The 15,408-nt window shown below is 40.9% G+C and overlaps 1 protein-coding gene across 6 annotated transcripts in view; it reads right to left on the bottom strand.

Moving 5' to 3' along the window:
• LOC148019996 (uncharacterized) overlaps positions 1 to 14,222 on the bottom strand; it is a 94,326-nt gene extending 80,104 nt beyond the window's left edge. For 3 of the 6 annotated variants that reach the window (XM_087700872.1, XM_087700870.1, XM_087700869.1), the window contains exons 1-2: positions 13,953 to 14,222; positions 11,600 to 11,854 (exon numbers count right to left, since the gene is read on the bottom strand). In XM_087700872.1, coding sequence (XP_087556998.1) covers positions 11,600 to 11,854; positions 13,953 to 14,041 — 344 coding nt within the window. In that variant the 5' untranslated portion in view covers positions 14,042 to 14,222. The remainder of the gene's footprint in view (positions 1 to 11,599; positions 11,855 to 13,952) is intronic. The other 3 variants (XM_087700873.1, XM_087700871.1, XM_087700868.1) reach the window with 2 other exon arrangements.
• Positions 14,223 to 15,408: the final 1,186 nt, after the last annotated feature.

Raw genomic sequence — 15,408 nt, 5'->3', positions numbered from 1 at the left:
TATAGCTATGCAAAGAACCTATATGATATAGAAGGCCACCCCCCTATGTCACCCCCGTAGGAGTCTTGTTCATCTTGTAGTTCATACTTTACCGTAGGGGTGGTGGTAGAGACGATCTATAGCTTGGAAAGGCACAAGACCATGATGGCCTGGTTGGGAACATTTTATACATGCATGTGAAACTCTTGCCCCGTCCAGCAATGTGTGAGGGCTTTCTAACAAGTTGGACAACGCATACCATTATACTGCCCTTTAAGAGTGGGGACCCTATGATACCTGAAAATAAAAGGACGATCATGATAGGTCACTACTTGGCCAAGATATGTGGATGCATTTTAGAGCATGAGCTCAGCTCATGGGCACAGAGGCATGCATATAGAGCACAAGGGCAGACAAGCTTCAAGAGGGGATTTACTATGCTTGATCATATATTAACTCTTAGAGCTACTATAGAAGAGGGTAGGGCACATGGAAAGAGGATTTATTGCTACTTTGTGGATTTCCACAAAGCATTCAACACTATGCCCTCAACCATGCTCACACAATAACTACAAGATATTGGCACTCCAAAGGATCTATAGTGGAGGATTGAACGGTATGCTCGGATACCATGTCGAGGGATAGTAGGGTTTGCAGGGAAAAACACTAAGACAAAGAAACTCAAAAACACAAAAGTAGAAGATGAATAAAGAATTATGAGCATTGAATCATATTGATACAATGGAGTGAAGCTCGGAGATAACTACACTATCTTGGTTGAACAAGCGACAACATCTGGAAGGGATCTGCACTATGAAGGGAGCAAAAGATAGTCCTTCGAGCAAAGGTGTCAATGACAAGGGCTGTTCTATGGAGGAATCGAAATGCAATCCTCCAAGTGATGGAATGATCGAGTAGACACTGAAAGATGAAGGCAGCAGTAGAGGGAGCTAAACACAATCCTCAAGAGATGTCGAAGATGAAGGACAATCCTCTAGGAGTGAAGAAAACACAAAAACTGTAAGTATCTGATATAGGGCTGATAAAGACGTCGTAACTTGCTGTAGATGGCTGAATCTACTACAAATGTAACCTCCATAAAGTGGTTAATGCCTTAGAATTGTTGTCTAGGTGCCAGGTGGCAGCAAGAGCTGGAAACACACAATAGTGATGAAGATAATTTGTTGTACCGGTCCAAGGAGGAGTGAAACCAGCAACGGTTGCATGTCCTCAAAACATAGTTGTTTAAAGTGTCTGGAGTTAATGCCATGTGAAGAAGACCTCCAAAATGAAATCACCAACTAGAGCTGACACGATCAAATGGACAACACCACAAACTAAGTTATCCACGAAGGTAGGGATATGAATAGCAATAGTAGAGGGTTGAGGCTAACTGTGTTATGGGGGAAATCTCTCTTACCATAGAAAGCATCAAACTTCACGCTCTTCTCTCCAGGTTTGAAGTCTCTTTTAGCATCACTTTCCTTTGCTCTAAAAGCATCTTTGGAGATTCAACTACCATAGAGATATGAAGAATTGAAAACACATAGAAATGACTTTAGTAATTTGATCGCAAAATCATTGACCAAACATATGGCATGTACACATAATTTATAAATTGACCTATTAACATCCGTTTTCAATATCAACCATACTTCATGAAATTAGAGACACAATAATCAACAATAATAAAGATTCAAAACATTGTAATCAGCAATGGATTATGATGCATTGTAATCAGCAATGGATTATGATGCATTGTAATCAGCAATGTTACATAAGTAACAAATGTGCATGCAAAGCCACAAAATATGTGCTAAAGTCTAAAGATGCAAGTTACAAGAGCTCCTAGTTCCAAGTCAATACTCAAAAGTTCCAAGAAACTAAGTGCTCTCATTCATGAAAGATGGCTCCCCTCCTATGCTCATCTTGCTAAACAACATCTTGGCCATCACCATCACCACCATCATCATCGTCGTCGTATTTTTTCCATCGTACAAAAGAATCAACCTTTGCAACAACTGATGTATGAGGTAGCAAGCGAAGATTGGAGCTTACATAAACTAGGTCATTTATCTTCATTGCACCAAGACAATTTCTCTTCTTTGAATGAATATGATTGAAACTCTATAGCTCTGGAGCTTCTGCCCCCTAATCCTCCCACCATAAAGAAGCCCCAATATTTGTCATGTCTTCTAGAGCATCTCTGCATCCCTAACATCTACCAATACATAGAGAGCTACTTTTCATTTTACATTGCATTTCACAACTAGGATAGAGCCTTGCAAGCAACGTGTTCCAAGCCTTGACCACCTCAAAGCCTCTTTCTTGCATCTTCCCTTGAAACTCAAGATCAAGTACATATGTTGTAGCATGCATAGGAGAGTCATACTTATTCCATCTACTAATGCATAAATCCTTAATCTGCTTATACCTATCTACATTTGATTCCAAACTCTCCAACTTCTCAATCAGAAATCCATACCTTCATAGATCTTCCCAATGCATGGATCCATACCATCTGCAAGCCTCAGCATGTGCACGATAGGATCAACCATTTGGTTGGTGCGATTCATCTCATCCCAAAAACCTCTATCAAAGACATGCATTACATAAAACAACAATAGTAGCGGCAGCCCCAGTCTAATATTCATACTCATCACTGGCAAATAGCTCCCTAGTTGCACATTTGCAATGGTGTAATCGACCAAGTATAAGAAAAAGTTATATGCAAATCATGTTTCTGAGTATTTGAGAAGTTCTTTGTCACTTCTTGCGAAACTCAGTGTGGAGTACTAATGATTACATATAAATGTGACAATCTTGTTGCCTTTCGCAACAAGAGATGCAATCCATGGCAAGTCCCCAATATCCTTCAATAAGTTATTCAAGAAATGTACCATGCATGGACTGAAGGTGATACGTAGATACACTACCATTAAAATGTTTCTTGCTGCCCTTTTCATAAGTTCACCATCCTGCCACAAACTGCACTACATTTTCTACCCCTACAACCTGCATTGCCTTGCACCACTCGAATGCCAATACATCTGCACTCTTTCCCGTCTCTAAGGCATCAGGACTATCAATGAAGTATATATCTCCACGAGAATATGCAACCCCGCCATATTGGACCTATTGTGAAGAAATGCTCTAAACGCAAAAGACACAAAACCAATCGTATGGCAAAGCACAGATTGATAAACTTAAAATACAATTAGGATTAGGGTTAGAGTAACTCCCATTGAGTCACTGTGCCCCGAAGCACGGGAAAATAAGGATGAATAGTCCCACTACCTTTATAAAACAGCCAAAACAATCCCACACATTGCTAGGATAAGGGCCTAGGGATGCCTAAGAGGGTATGTGAACTACTATGTGCCATGTCCGAGGGGTGATGATAGGATTGCTCGCAAGGGCAATGGCACTCTAATTGTCACAGTAGACACTTTAGGTGACTCGCAAGGGAAGTGAAGTGCGGCCACAAGGGCAATGGCACTCTAATTGTCACAGTAGACACTTTAGGTGACTCGCAAGGGAAGTGAAGTGCGGCCACAAGTTCCTCAAATAAATCACCTCTATAATACCATCAAAGAGAGTCCCAATACTCAACCTCGACCATGGAAACTACCACCATCTTCTACTTATGGCTAGCCCAAGAGATAGGTGGCATGCCCAAGGTGTAGAGATAGCCTCCATGATAACACCAAGTTTCATGATCTCCTGCCCGGTCAAAATCAATATACCCTTACAAGCATAAACCATGACCATAAGTTAGTTTATAGTTATAGGTCTTAATACACAAAGATAAGCAATCTAATGAGGCATTCTAGATACATTAAAGTTCTGACTAAGCAAACTAACTGAGAATGCAAGATCTGGCCTTAAATAAATCAACCAAAGTAATTTCCCTACAACATGACAATAGGTATGTCTTAATTTCTACTATAGCCACAGAATCTAAACCGATAAGTAATAGATCATCAACATATAGCAGGATATAGTTGACCCCCATGCTAGTGGTACGCACGTATAGATTGGGACCATAGGGGGTAAAATGGTAGCCATGAGTTCATAAGAACTTGTCCATCCTATGGTACCAAGACCTCCGCATTTGCTTCAACCCATAAAGAGCTTTCCACAAGTGAAATACCTAATACCTAATCAAGCTAGTCAGTAGGGGGTAAAATGGTAGCCATGAGTTCATAAGAACTTGTCCATCCTATGGTACCAAGACCTCCGCACTTGCTTCAACCCATAAAAAGCTTTCCACAAGTGAAATACCTAATCAAGCTAGTCAGTAGAAGAAAAGCAAGGAGATTTTCCCACATAGACTTCCTCCTCCAAATAACCATTCAGAAAGGCACTTTTGACGTCCATTTGATAGATCAGCCAACCGTGGTGAGTGGCGAGAGCAACCAATAGACGAAATTATGTCAACTGAGCGGTAGGTGCAAAGGTTTAATGCCATACTTTTGCCTGAAACCTTGCACTACAATGCGAGCCTTATATTTGTCTAAAGTACCATCAGCCTTTAGCTTGGTCTTAAAAATCCACTTCATCTCGATAACCAACTTGTGACAAAAGAACAATCTACCAATGTCCAAGTCCCATTGCAATCAATACTATCCAATTCTTTCTCCATGGCCTCATGCCACAGAGCGTCTTGTAGAGCCTCCTGCCAACAGTTCGGCTCAGAATGTACAATGTAATCAATTGTAAACAGAGATACATATAAAGCCTGAGAGGCAAGCCGAGTAAACCTTCTAAGGCCTTCCAGAGTGAAATCTAGGGGAAGGATCCTTGAATCCTGCATGGTCTACTAGTATCAATGAGGTAACGGGTCTCACGGCGAAGAGGCCTAGGAGCTGAAGTATCTACAAGAAGATCAACAGTGGGTAGTAGTCCTGGATTAGTAGGGATGATCTCAAATGATGTGAGCAAAGGAGAGAATAAAGAGTCCAATGTAGAGGATTGTACTATGTCCCTCTTATCAAAGACGACATCTCTCTTAACAATCACCTTATTCGTCTGAGAATCGAACAACAATAGGCTTTTGCTTCAGAAGAATAGCCTACAAAATTAAGAGATCAGCTCGAGGGATGAGCTTTCCTATCTTATTATCAGGAGTATGCACATAAGCACAACTACGAAAACTCTCCGAGAGCCAAAGAATGCCTCGTACAAAGTCTTTTAAGAGACTGCTATAGTCAAGCATAGGTTGAGGATGATACACTGATGTGTTAACAGCCTCGACCCAAAGGCGCTCAGGGAGCTCTACTATGGACAACATAGAGCGTGTCATATTCAAGACAATCTGGTTCCTATACTCTATAACTCTATTTTGTGCACGGGAGTTGGTAGAGGTGAACTGACGTGCAATGCCCTGCTCCTATAGAAACTCTAAAAACTCGTGGGAGGTAAACTCGCCACCAAAATGACTCTTCATAGTACCTAAACAATAACCAGTCTGCAACAGTATCCAAGCACTGAAATAAGTGTAAGCATCGGACTTGTGCTTGAGGAAGTACACCACATGTATCGAGAGAAATCATCCACGATCAAAAAGAAGTATAGTGCAACATTTAAGGCGATAGTGGATGTGAGACCACAAAGATCTACATGAATGAGCCTAAACAAGTTTGTTTGGGATGCACTCCCAAAGGGATAACCCGACAGTATGTATATGCGAGATCGAGCCTCCATCACCGGTCCATCATCCGAAAACGGATATGTAGAGGTCTTAAAGGCTATGCCTAAATGTGTAAAACCCCCACACCATAATGCGGTGCACTTAATGGAAGCAGAAAGAAAGGTGTAGCTGAAGATGAGAAAGGGATGGCTGGGAGCCCAAATGAATTTTTTATGGATGTTGCTATGGGAAACATGATTGGTTCCTTTTGTTCATTAAATGCACTAGATGAAGATGCACCTACTCCATATTGACCATGAGAAATAAAATCATTTCAAGGAAAAGAAAGGAAAGGATACTTACAAATTCTTCCTTTAGCTTCTTGTCTAGTTTTAAGTTCATAAAGAAATATCTATCTTCCTCATTACTCACAAACCGAAGCTTGTTTTGAAGAGTCCCTTCTTGATAAGCATCTCCCGATCCAACAGAAAATACAGAATCAACTGGCATAGAATCTGAAATAATAGGGTTCATACTTGGCACCGGAGAAAAGAAGTAATGTGGAAGTGATGTGTAATCCGAGCCAAATTCCACTTGTGGATGGCCGGTCCGTAGTGGAGATTTCAAAGGTCCTGCAAGATCATTAGTTCTGTGCACCGAATCTAAGGGAGAAAACTCAAGCTTACTTTCAATCTGCTCAGCCCTATATGTATAAGGATGAGATCATACTCAGCAGCAGAAATTTGATATGGTCTGTGGACTCCATGGTGGTCCGATGGCTCTCCGGCCATATTAGATCAAGCAGTAGCAAGTTGACACTGACACTTCTGCTATTCCTGCTTTCACAAATGAGCTTTCTGATCAAAGGCCAATGGTACCATGTGAAGAAATGCTCTAAACGCAAAAAGCATAAAACCAATCATACAAGAAAGCACAAACTAATAAACTCAAAATACAGTAAGGATTAGGGTTAGGATAACTCAAAGACAATGAACACAATGAAAAATAAAGTAAATGAATAATCAATATACATTGCTCATGCAGCAAACACACTATGCAGTGAACGCTGAACCTCAAACTCTCATATCTCTGGGATCAAGGCAGAGGTTATGAATTGTAGAGCGTGTCATACTCCAAACGGATCCCGAATCATAGCAAAGGCAGCCTCCGAGTTTCAAGCACCAACAAACTCAGTCAAGGAAGGCTGGAAGTGATGCAGACGGCAATGCAAGAGGGAGAAAGTCGAAAAAACGTAAATACCTGAGAAGAGAGAAAAATTGAACGACAACTGTTAGGTGCAAATGCAGCAAACAGGGGCGAGAGAATATCAGATTGGCAGTTAGAAACTGAAAATGCAGCAATCAAAGGAGAGAGAAGATCAGGGCGACAATTCTAGGCTGATGGCGACAGCACCAAATACTGACGTCAGCATCAAACGCAATAGCAAACTGTAGGCAACAGCTCCAAGGTACCAAGCAATAGCTGCAAACATGTGGTAAAGGCTAGAATTAGGTGGCAAATGGTAGCTGGGGGAAGCTTTTACCACAATATCCTCCGCAAACGGGGTATGGGCAACAGAGATATAGCTCCTAAAACCTACAAAAATGAGATTGAGGTAGAGTGGAGGGCTGCATGTCTATTTATATAAAGTTTAGCGCACCCAAATTAGGGTTTTGCATGTGGGACACATAAATCTCTAGGATCTCGTTTCTTTTTAAAATAAGATGTTTCTTCATTAATTAAGCGTGTTTTGGGCTGTTTAAGTCAAGCTAATGCATTTTTAGCTCAACACCTTTGGCATGTGTCACTCCATCCATCTATCAATGTCACTCTAGGACATTCCAGCCTGCATTTTGTTGCTGAAAATGCCCCAAATTTTCAGCTCCCAAATTTGGAGCAATGATTGATTCAAAATGCCCCAAATTTGGGGGCACTTTCAGATCCCTGGACCCGAATGCCCCAAATTTGGGGACATTGCAGCCAAATTTGGGCCCCAATCCTTGCTGAAAAAGCCCTAAATTTGGGGCAACGCCTAATGCAAAATACCCCAAATTTGGGGGAGATTGCAACATGAATCATAGATGCTTTAAATGCCCCAAATTGTCACAAGTTGCCCAAAATTTTGGGGACATTGCAACCGCATTTGAGCTGTGAATCCCTACTGAATCACCCCCAAATTTGGGGCAAAGACAGATTCGAAATGCACCAAATTTGGGGACAATTTCAAATCCAAAATGCCCCACATTTGGGGGCAATTCAGGCCGCAATTATAGACACTTTAAATTTGGGGCAATTGGACAATTTGGGGTAATAGGGGCAATTTGAGGCAATCTTCCAATTTGGGACATTGGGAGCGATTTGGGGCAATCAACAAGGGGACAATTCAGGACCCAAATTGCTCCATATGCGAAAAATTTATCCATAATAGCCCAACATTAGTACAATTTATGCAAATTTCTTAAAATTTAAATAAAATCAAAAGTGGTGTGCATGGTTAGTAAACACCTTGGAATTTAGAAAAGCTGAAATTTGATTGTTGATGATGCGCCAAGTGTGAATCTCCCACTCTGCACAAGCTCACAACAGCCCATGGGGCTTGATGAGAGGAAGCAAGAGCAATCTTTCTACAAACTCAATATCCTTGAAAAGAGTAATGGGGTTTTAGGCCATAAGATCAACTAATAAAGAAGGCTCTAAGCCATACATGTACTTATAGAGCTTTGCATCATCGCTTATGCTTTCTATGTATCAAGAAATTGATTGGTGTATTCTCTTATGGTAAGACCACTTTGCTCTAGTCCATACCACCTCCTAGCTAGCTTCTCTTTCTCAACCCGGGATACAAAAACTTCAGCCATAAGCATCTTGAATGTTTCCCAAGATTCCACTAGTTGGTTCTCTCTTTTGATGTACCATCACCAAGTATAGGCAAACCCTTCCAAATGCAAAGTGGCAAAGTGAATTTTCTAATTGTCGCTCATAGGGAATATAGCAAAGTATAATTCCAACTTTGCAATCCACTCCTCAAGGTCGGAAGGTAAAGACAACTACCCATTATATTTTACCGACACAATCTTTTTGCCCCCAAAATCAAATGATACCCTTCCATAAGGCAGCTGAGAGCTTTATTGGCATCTACCCATGGGCAAAGGATCTCTTAGCAATTGGAAATTTAGTCTATGCGCTTGAAAATTACCCCCATTGATATTACCCATATAGTCCTCATTTCTTTGCGAAGTCTCTCCCACCTCAAATTGACTATTGGGTATAACTCTCCGTCCAATAATACCTTGGCCTTGGCAATTGGAATTAACGGGCTGAAGTGGAACTCTTGCATCATTACTTGGCTGAGCATCGTCTCTATTCTCCTTATCCCCCATTTGGGTGTGAGATTTCACAAGCTTATCAATTGAAGCCTTCATTTGAGCATTGGACTCCACAAGTTTATTAACATAAGACTTTGTTTGGCAACTTCATATCACCATCTGTTCCATTCTTGAGAGCAATTCTACATGCCCAAAAGCATGTCTAGTTTCATGTTCATCCTTGTATTTGAATGTCTTCATGGCTTCCTTGAGGTGTATTTTCCAACATAGAATCTCCAATTTGCTATGCATACTCCTCCTAGACCTTCGTTTTGCCTTTATGACCTGTCCTATTGGTGTAGTCCTGCAATACCCCTTGTTAGTAAGAGGGCTATAACTTAAGCTAATAACTCCAATTGCCAAGCTTTTTGGTTCAAAATGAAGCCTTCAATCCCCACATTGAGATGAGTACTTCAATGCTATAATAGATTTAGAACCAAAAATTCTAAAAGCCAATCTTTGAACCTAAACTATCCAATTCTACACCATGTTTAGACCTGTAAGTGCCATGTTAGAATTTGCCAATTCTAGATACTGTCCAATGTGATTTGTGTGGTGTGGACACTTATTAAAGTGTCAAAGTATAGTGTGTCTAGGACTTCAAAAGTAGTGACACTAGAATCTAGAGTTAAATTAACTCCAGTTGAGTTAGGGATATGTCTAACTTACTTAAGACCTATTGTACTTTCATTCTATCATTCTAGTACTTGCATATTTTGAGTGTGGAACTTGTATTCTCTCTCTCTCTCTCTCTCTCTCTCTCTCTCTCTCTCTCTCTCCCCAACAAGATAGTGTGAAAGTGCACAATGGAAGTAGATCGTGAACACAAAGAGAGAAGGAAAGAGAGAGACAGAACTAATACAGAGAATGAAGAAGTGAATTTGCATTGATCAGAGAATGAAAGCTGAATACAAGGCTGCAACAAACAGCCCCTACTTGCTACTGGTCTATGGAAGTGGGGCACAAAATGTGGCAAATGGCAACTGAAAATGGCAGGCTTGTTGGCACCAAAAATATTGTGCATTAGATGAGGACAGCCACAGTGCTAGTAGAGGAGAATGAAATGGACTTGGGTGCCACAGATATCAAAGTGGTCACCCATCACTCAGGACCAAGGACAAGGCCAATGATTAGGCAGAATAAAAATGTGGCCAACATGCAGGACAAACTGGTCAACAAACTGGTGCACTGGTCAAATTGGTTGGACTAGTTGGACAAGTGGCAGAATAATCAGGACTGTTTTGTTGGCCTATTTGAAGCAACCTCCTCACCTTCAAGAATCATCACTCTTCATCAACTTTCTTGGCAGGTGTTCACAGCTACTAGTGTTGAGATAGTGGTTTGTGACTGGAGGCTTTAGAGGTTTGTGACCAGAGGTTTTAAATATGTGTAGTTCAGGACTACAAGAGACTAAATGGCAATCTATCCTAGACAAGACAATAGGTATTGAGTGCAGGAGCTGTAGGAGCACATATGAGCTGGTGCACAGCAAGGGTTTGTTGTTGGCAGCCTTGACCCTTGTATTTCATCATAATTATTGTTGTAATATATGGGTAGGAGGATCTTTTTCCCCTTTGGTTTCTCTTCTCTCTTTTGGGTTACGCCTTTTTGGAGACTAGAGACTTACAGTCAGGCACCTTCTTCACTTGAATCTGCATATAAACAACATGAGTTTGGCACTGGCAAATGTTAAAACCCTGCAGTTCTAAAGTTATAATATTTTAACCTCCACTTATTTTGGCTGGGCTGGTCTATGCAGAGAGTATGTTGAATATACTTTGGAGTGGTTTAAATACCGCTGGTTATTTGGCAAATATGACACAATTGGAAAATTTGTGTGTTTCAGTTCTAAAGTTATAATGTTTTTAACCTCCACTTATTTTGGCTGGGCTGGTCTATGCAGAGAGTATGTTGAATGTACTTTGGAGTGGTTTAAATACCGCTGGTTATTTGGCAAATATGACACAATTGGAAAATTTGTGTGTTTCATGTATGGACACAATATTGCTCATTTTGATTGGTCTAAGCATAGGATTTTCTGGAGATTCGCATCTTGACAGTACTCTTCCTTTTTGACAATCTTTGTGGCAATCCTTCCATGATTACGTTTGGTTGCAATTGACAGATCAGCTTCATCCAGATTTGATTTTTCACTGTTTTTGATCTTCTGTCATGAGGGGATCCCTCACATTGAGGGAACTCTATTGTGTACACTCCAAGTTCAAAAACAATGATGTTACCAAAACAAGAGTGTACATCCATGCATCAGTATGCCTGTATCAAATTATGTTATTGAAGCCAGCTACCAATCCTTGCTTGTGCATCTAAGAGAAAATAGCAGCTTTCATTCGACCTAGTTCTTGTGGAATTGATGTTGATCAAGACATAAAACTTCAGATGGACTGGTCAAGCCAAACTTGGGCACATATTGCAAAGAAAGAGAAGAATATAAAGAAAAGGCCACATGTATCAGCCTTTCCCCCAGCCCTTCTCAAAGAAACTTGGTTTCTCTGGCAACCCAAGTGTCACATCCATAAAGCCAGAATTAGGATCTTCTATTCTCAAGGACAATGCATGGAACCCTTAGATTACCATAACTTCAACATCAAGTGAAGCACCATACCTGTTGATTTTCACAAAGAATTTGCCCCCGGTGCAATTAAAAGTGTACGACTCGTTAATGCAGCCACGGAAATGTATACTCTTTGGCTTTGAGGTCAAATCTCCACATCCTAAATCTTTTAAGTTTGAGACTATTTGAACGTCACCAATGTTCAGTTGAGGCTCAGTTTGCTTTGATAAATCAGAATTGAAATCAAACCACCCTTGGCAGCGAATAGGAGGTAATCCACTCCTCAGCTGGCTTTCAGAAGCATTCCTATATAAATGGTCAAATAATTCATCATGCACTCAACATTGTGCCTTCGTCACCACCATAATAGAAAGAAGACAGGTCAATGACAAAACCAAGATGCAGCAGTACAAATGAGCCTTTGCTTAAAACCTTAGAGCTGATTAATTGCTATTTATTGCTTCATGCAAAAGAAAATTTCAATATTGCCTTCAGGTGCAGTAAAATGCAAGCAAAAAGTTATCATGTATCCATCACTTCAAGGAGTGCCAAAAATTGTGAAAATAGTTTTGGATGTTTTGAACTGGTTAGACAGCAATGCCTGCTTTGTCGGTGATTGGGAAGCTTTACAACCCTATGAAAGCATTGAGGACATATCATTAACCAGATTGTGGCAGCCAAAAGTATAATAGGCACCACCATCATTTTTTCAAAAATTAGTAGGCATGCAAGACACATGAATCTGCCAGGTATCAGAAGTCTCATGGGATGGTTGAAGAAAATTGTGGGAACTGGTTGTGCAAACATCTGAAGAAGTGTCTCACAGCCTAAAGTAATACAGCAGAGACAATGGTACCTTACGTTCGTAAGCTTAAGCACTAATGAGGCTGGATATCAAAACAAAGCAAGCTGAGATGGAAGGGGATGCTGATGGCAAACGCAAGGGTACAGGGGATAGTTTAGGGTGGAAAGAGTGTTTTGACACCAAATCCCTTCCACAGGACTTGTTTAGCTCTCAAATTTCATAAGCTTAATAAGTTTAAAATCTTTTTGAAGTGATAGAAAAACCAAAAGAAATTAGCCCATAATTTGAGATTAGCATTAGACCATGGGTGTCATGGAGTACCCAATGGCCTATTAGGATCACAAAGACAGTGGATATCTTCTTTTGAGCGATTCAAGAGTATTTTTCCTTTGCTTGAATATAAAGACATAGAGCTCTGATGAAGAGAACCACAGTGCAAAGCTAGTCCCCAAGAGTGTTGGTGTAGAAGATCAGTGAGGTGAGAAATGAATGCTACATAGTGACCACTGACCTGTCCAAGATCTGTTGTGAGCAATGTGCCCACATGCTTGATGAGGTAAAAGGGGAAGCATGCTGCATAATACACATGTTTTCACTTGGAAGGCTGGCCAAATGGGTTTACACCATGCCAAGGTCTCAAGGTACACAAACACAATGCAAATGCAAGGGGTAATGCAAGGTGGGAACACAATGCTAGTGCAGCAGAGGTGCCACTTGAGCAATGCCCTTGTGGGGAATTGTTCACTTATCCCAAGTGTCATTTTACAATAAACATGAATGCACAAATGAAAAGAGATATCATAAGAGCTATACACAATGACAAACCGATCTCTGAATATACAAAAAGAAGAAGAAATCTCTCCTACCATGTGAAAATGCCAAAGGTGGAAAAAAATCCAAGCCCCACTCCCTCATGTTGATGCCGGAGGGGAGATGGGCCATCACACAAGCACTCAAGCGATACCAATTGATTGCCTTTGTGAGGAGGTCATCCGAGTTGTCCTCTAAAGATACAAATACCAGCTGAATGGTACCCACCCCTACCTACTCTCTGGAGAAGTGGAATCAGACCACTACATGCCTGGGCTTGGAAGGCACGATACGGTTACCACCTAGTGCTAAAGCACTCTAATTGTTTGATGTACAGCTGGAGATGTTGACTGACCCAGGCTGAATAGAGGGGACTCAATGGACTGCTTATTCCTTCAAGTGGTTCTCCAGACTCAATGTGACACACCACTTTGCACTACTCATAAATGACCTTGGGTCCTCATAAATTCGAAACAAGCTTTTAAGTGAGTCTATAGAGATAGAAGCAATGTCCAAAACATTATATTACCTTTATGGGCAATGCTTGTTGCACGCCTTAATGATTAAACAAGGCTCTTCTCAATGACCTGACCACAAGGAAACATCTTGCCATGAGGCGATGTGTCTACATTATCACGTTCCACCTCACAAATTTTCTGATGATGCGGGCAAGGCTTCTTTGTTGGTTGTGAATTTAGTTACTGGGAGGTCAGTGAGAATTTGACATGCGACAAGCAAAGCTACAGAAACAAGAGGAAACTTGGATAATCCCTTGGGGAGTGAGCTTACAGATGCTTGGCGACAGCGATATCCCGCACATGCCTGCTCCATCCCGGAGTGGGGGTGAATCCTGATGGACCACCCAACGGAAGAGCCATCGCCCTCACTTTCGAGCTATCCCCACCAGGCCAAACAATCGTTATTTAAATTTTCATACTTGTTGCCATTATAACCGTTGCCTGTTAAAATGAAAAATAGTAATATCGCTGTCTCCTATCTGAATATCTTACTTTAGCCCCCTTCCCCCAAAAAAAACCAGAAACCATTCTTCTTCTTCTTCTTCTTATTTTCTCTCTCTCTCTCTCTCTCTCTCTCTCTCTCTCTCTCTCTCTCTCTCTGTGTGTGTAAGCGAAAGGTTGAAGCATGAACGGAAGCAAGAAGAGTACAAGAGCTACAGAGGTTCAAGCAAAAATAAAAGAGACCAATGTGTGGGAACTCTAACAGTCACAATCTGCGATCGATTTTCGCTATTTCTATTTGTCACTTAAAGAATAAAGAATAAAGTGACACTAATGGGTACCTGCCACCTACAGTATACAAATGTGCATATCTATAAACAATAAATGTAGGCATTTAGGCATAGGCGACCTTTAACTCCCAATAACCTCCCACTTAAATGTGAATGTGCCTTAGTGAGGAGTAAAAGAAAAGGAGAAAAGTACAATATGTGCGTAGAGTACAATAGGATGAGGAAAGACGTCATCTCATCCTACAACCATCAACCTCCTAAGGAAGGCAAATCGTTCCACTAGGAGACTTAAGTGAAGAGACAACAATACCCAATTAGAACTAGTAATATTGATGTGTATTATAGGTGTTAAAATTGCTAGCCACTTGTTATCTTGACAATCTTAATCTTGTCCTCTACCACCTCTTTAATGAAGTGATAGTACAACTCAATGTGATTTGTCTTCGCATGGAAGACCGAATTACAAGCCAAGTAATTGGCACTCATCAAATCTAAATGCAGTGTAGGAGTCATAGTCATACCAAGATCTACAACCAGACGGCCTAACCATACGAGCTCCTTGCAAGCCTCAATGGTTACAATGTAGTCAACCTCGATAGTAGACAAGGCCGTGCATTTCTACACCCTAGACATCAAAGAGATAGCATCTCTAGCATAGGTAAAGACATACCCTGAGGTAAACTTCCTACTATTTACATATCCTACATAATCGAAGTCAATGTAACCTACGACTTTTATATCCTGGCTACCATAGCAAAAGCATATACTTGTTGTGCCTTTTAGGTATCTCATGATACCCTTCACACCATCCCAATGTTGCCTGCCAAGTGTAGTCATATAGCACACCACAACTCCCATTGCAAATGCTATGTCAAGACAAGTGGCTATCATAGCATGCATCAAACTATCCACTACAGATGCATACAGAACCTTGGCCATCTTGGCCCTCTCATCATCTAAGTATGGACAATCAGCCTAACTAACCTTCACATTAGA

The sequence above is a fragment of the Lygodium microphyllum genome, chromosome 19 (assembly GCF_053477565.2).
Source record: "Lygodium microphyllum isolate KBCC chromosome 19, Lygodium_microphyllum_v1.1.10, whole genome shotgun sequence".
NCBI lineage: Eukaryota > Viridiplantae > Streptophyta > Polypodiopsida > Schizaeales > Lygodiaceae > Lygodium > Lygodium microphyllum.
The sequence above is the reverse complement of the archived record's forward strand: the minus strand, read 5'-3'. Positions and strand labels throughout refer to the sequence as shown.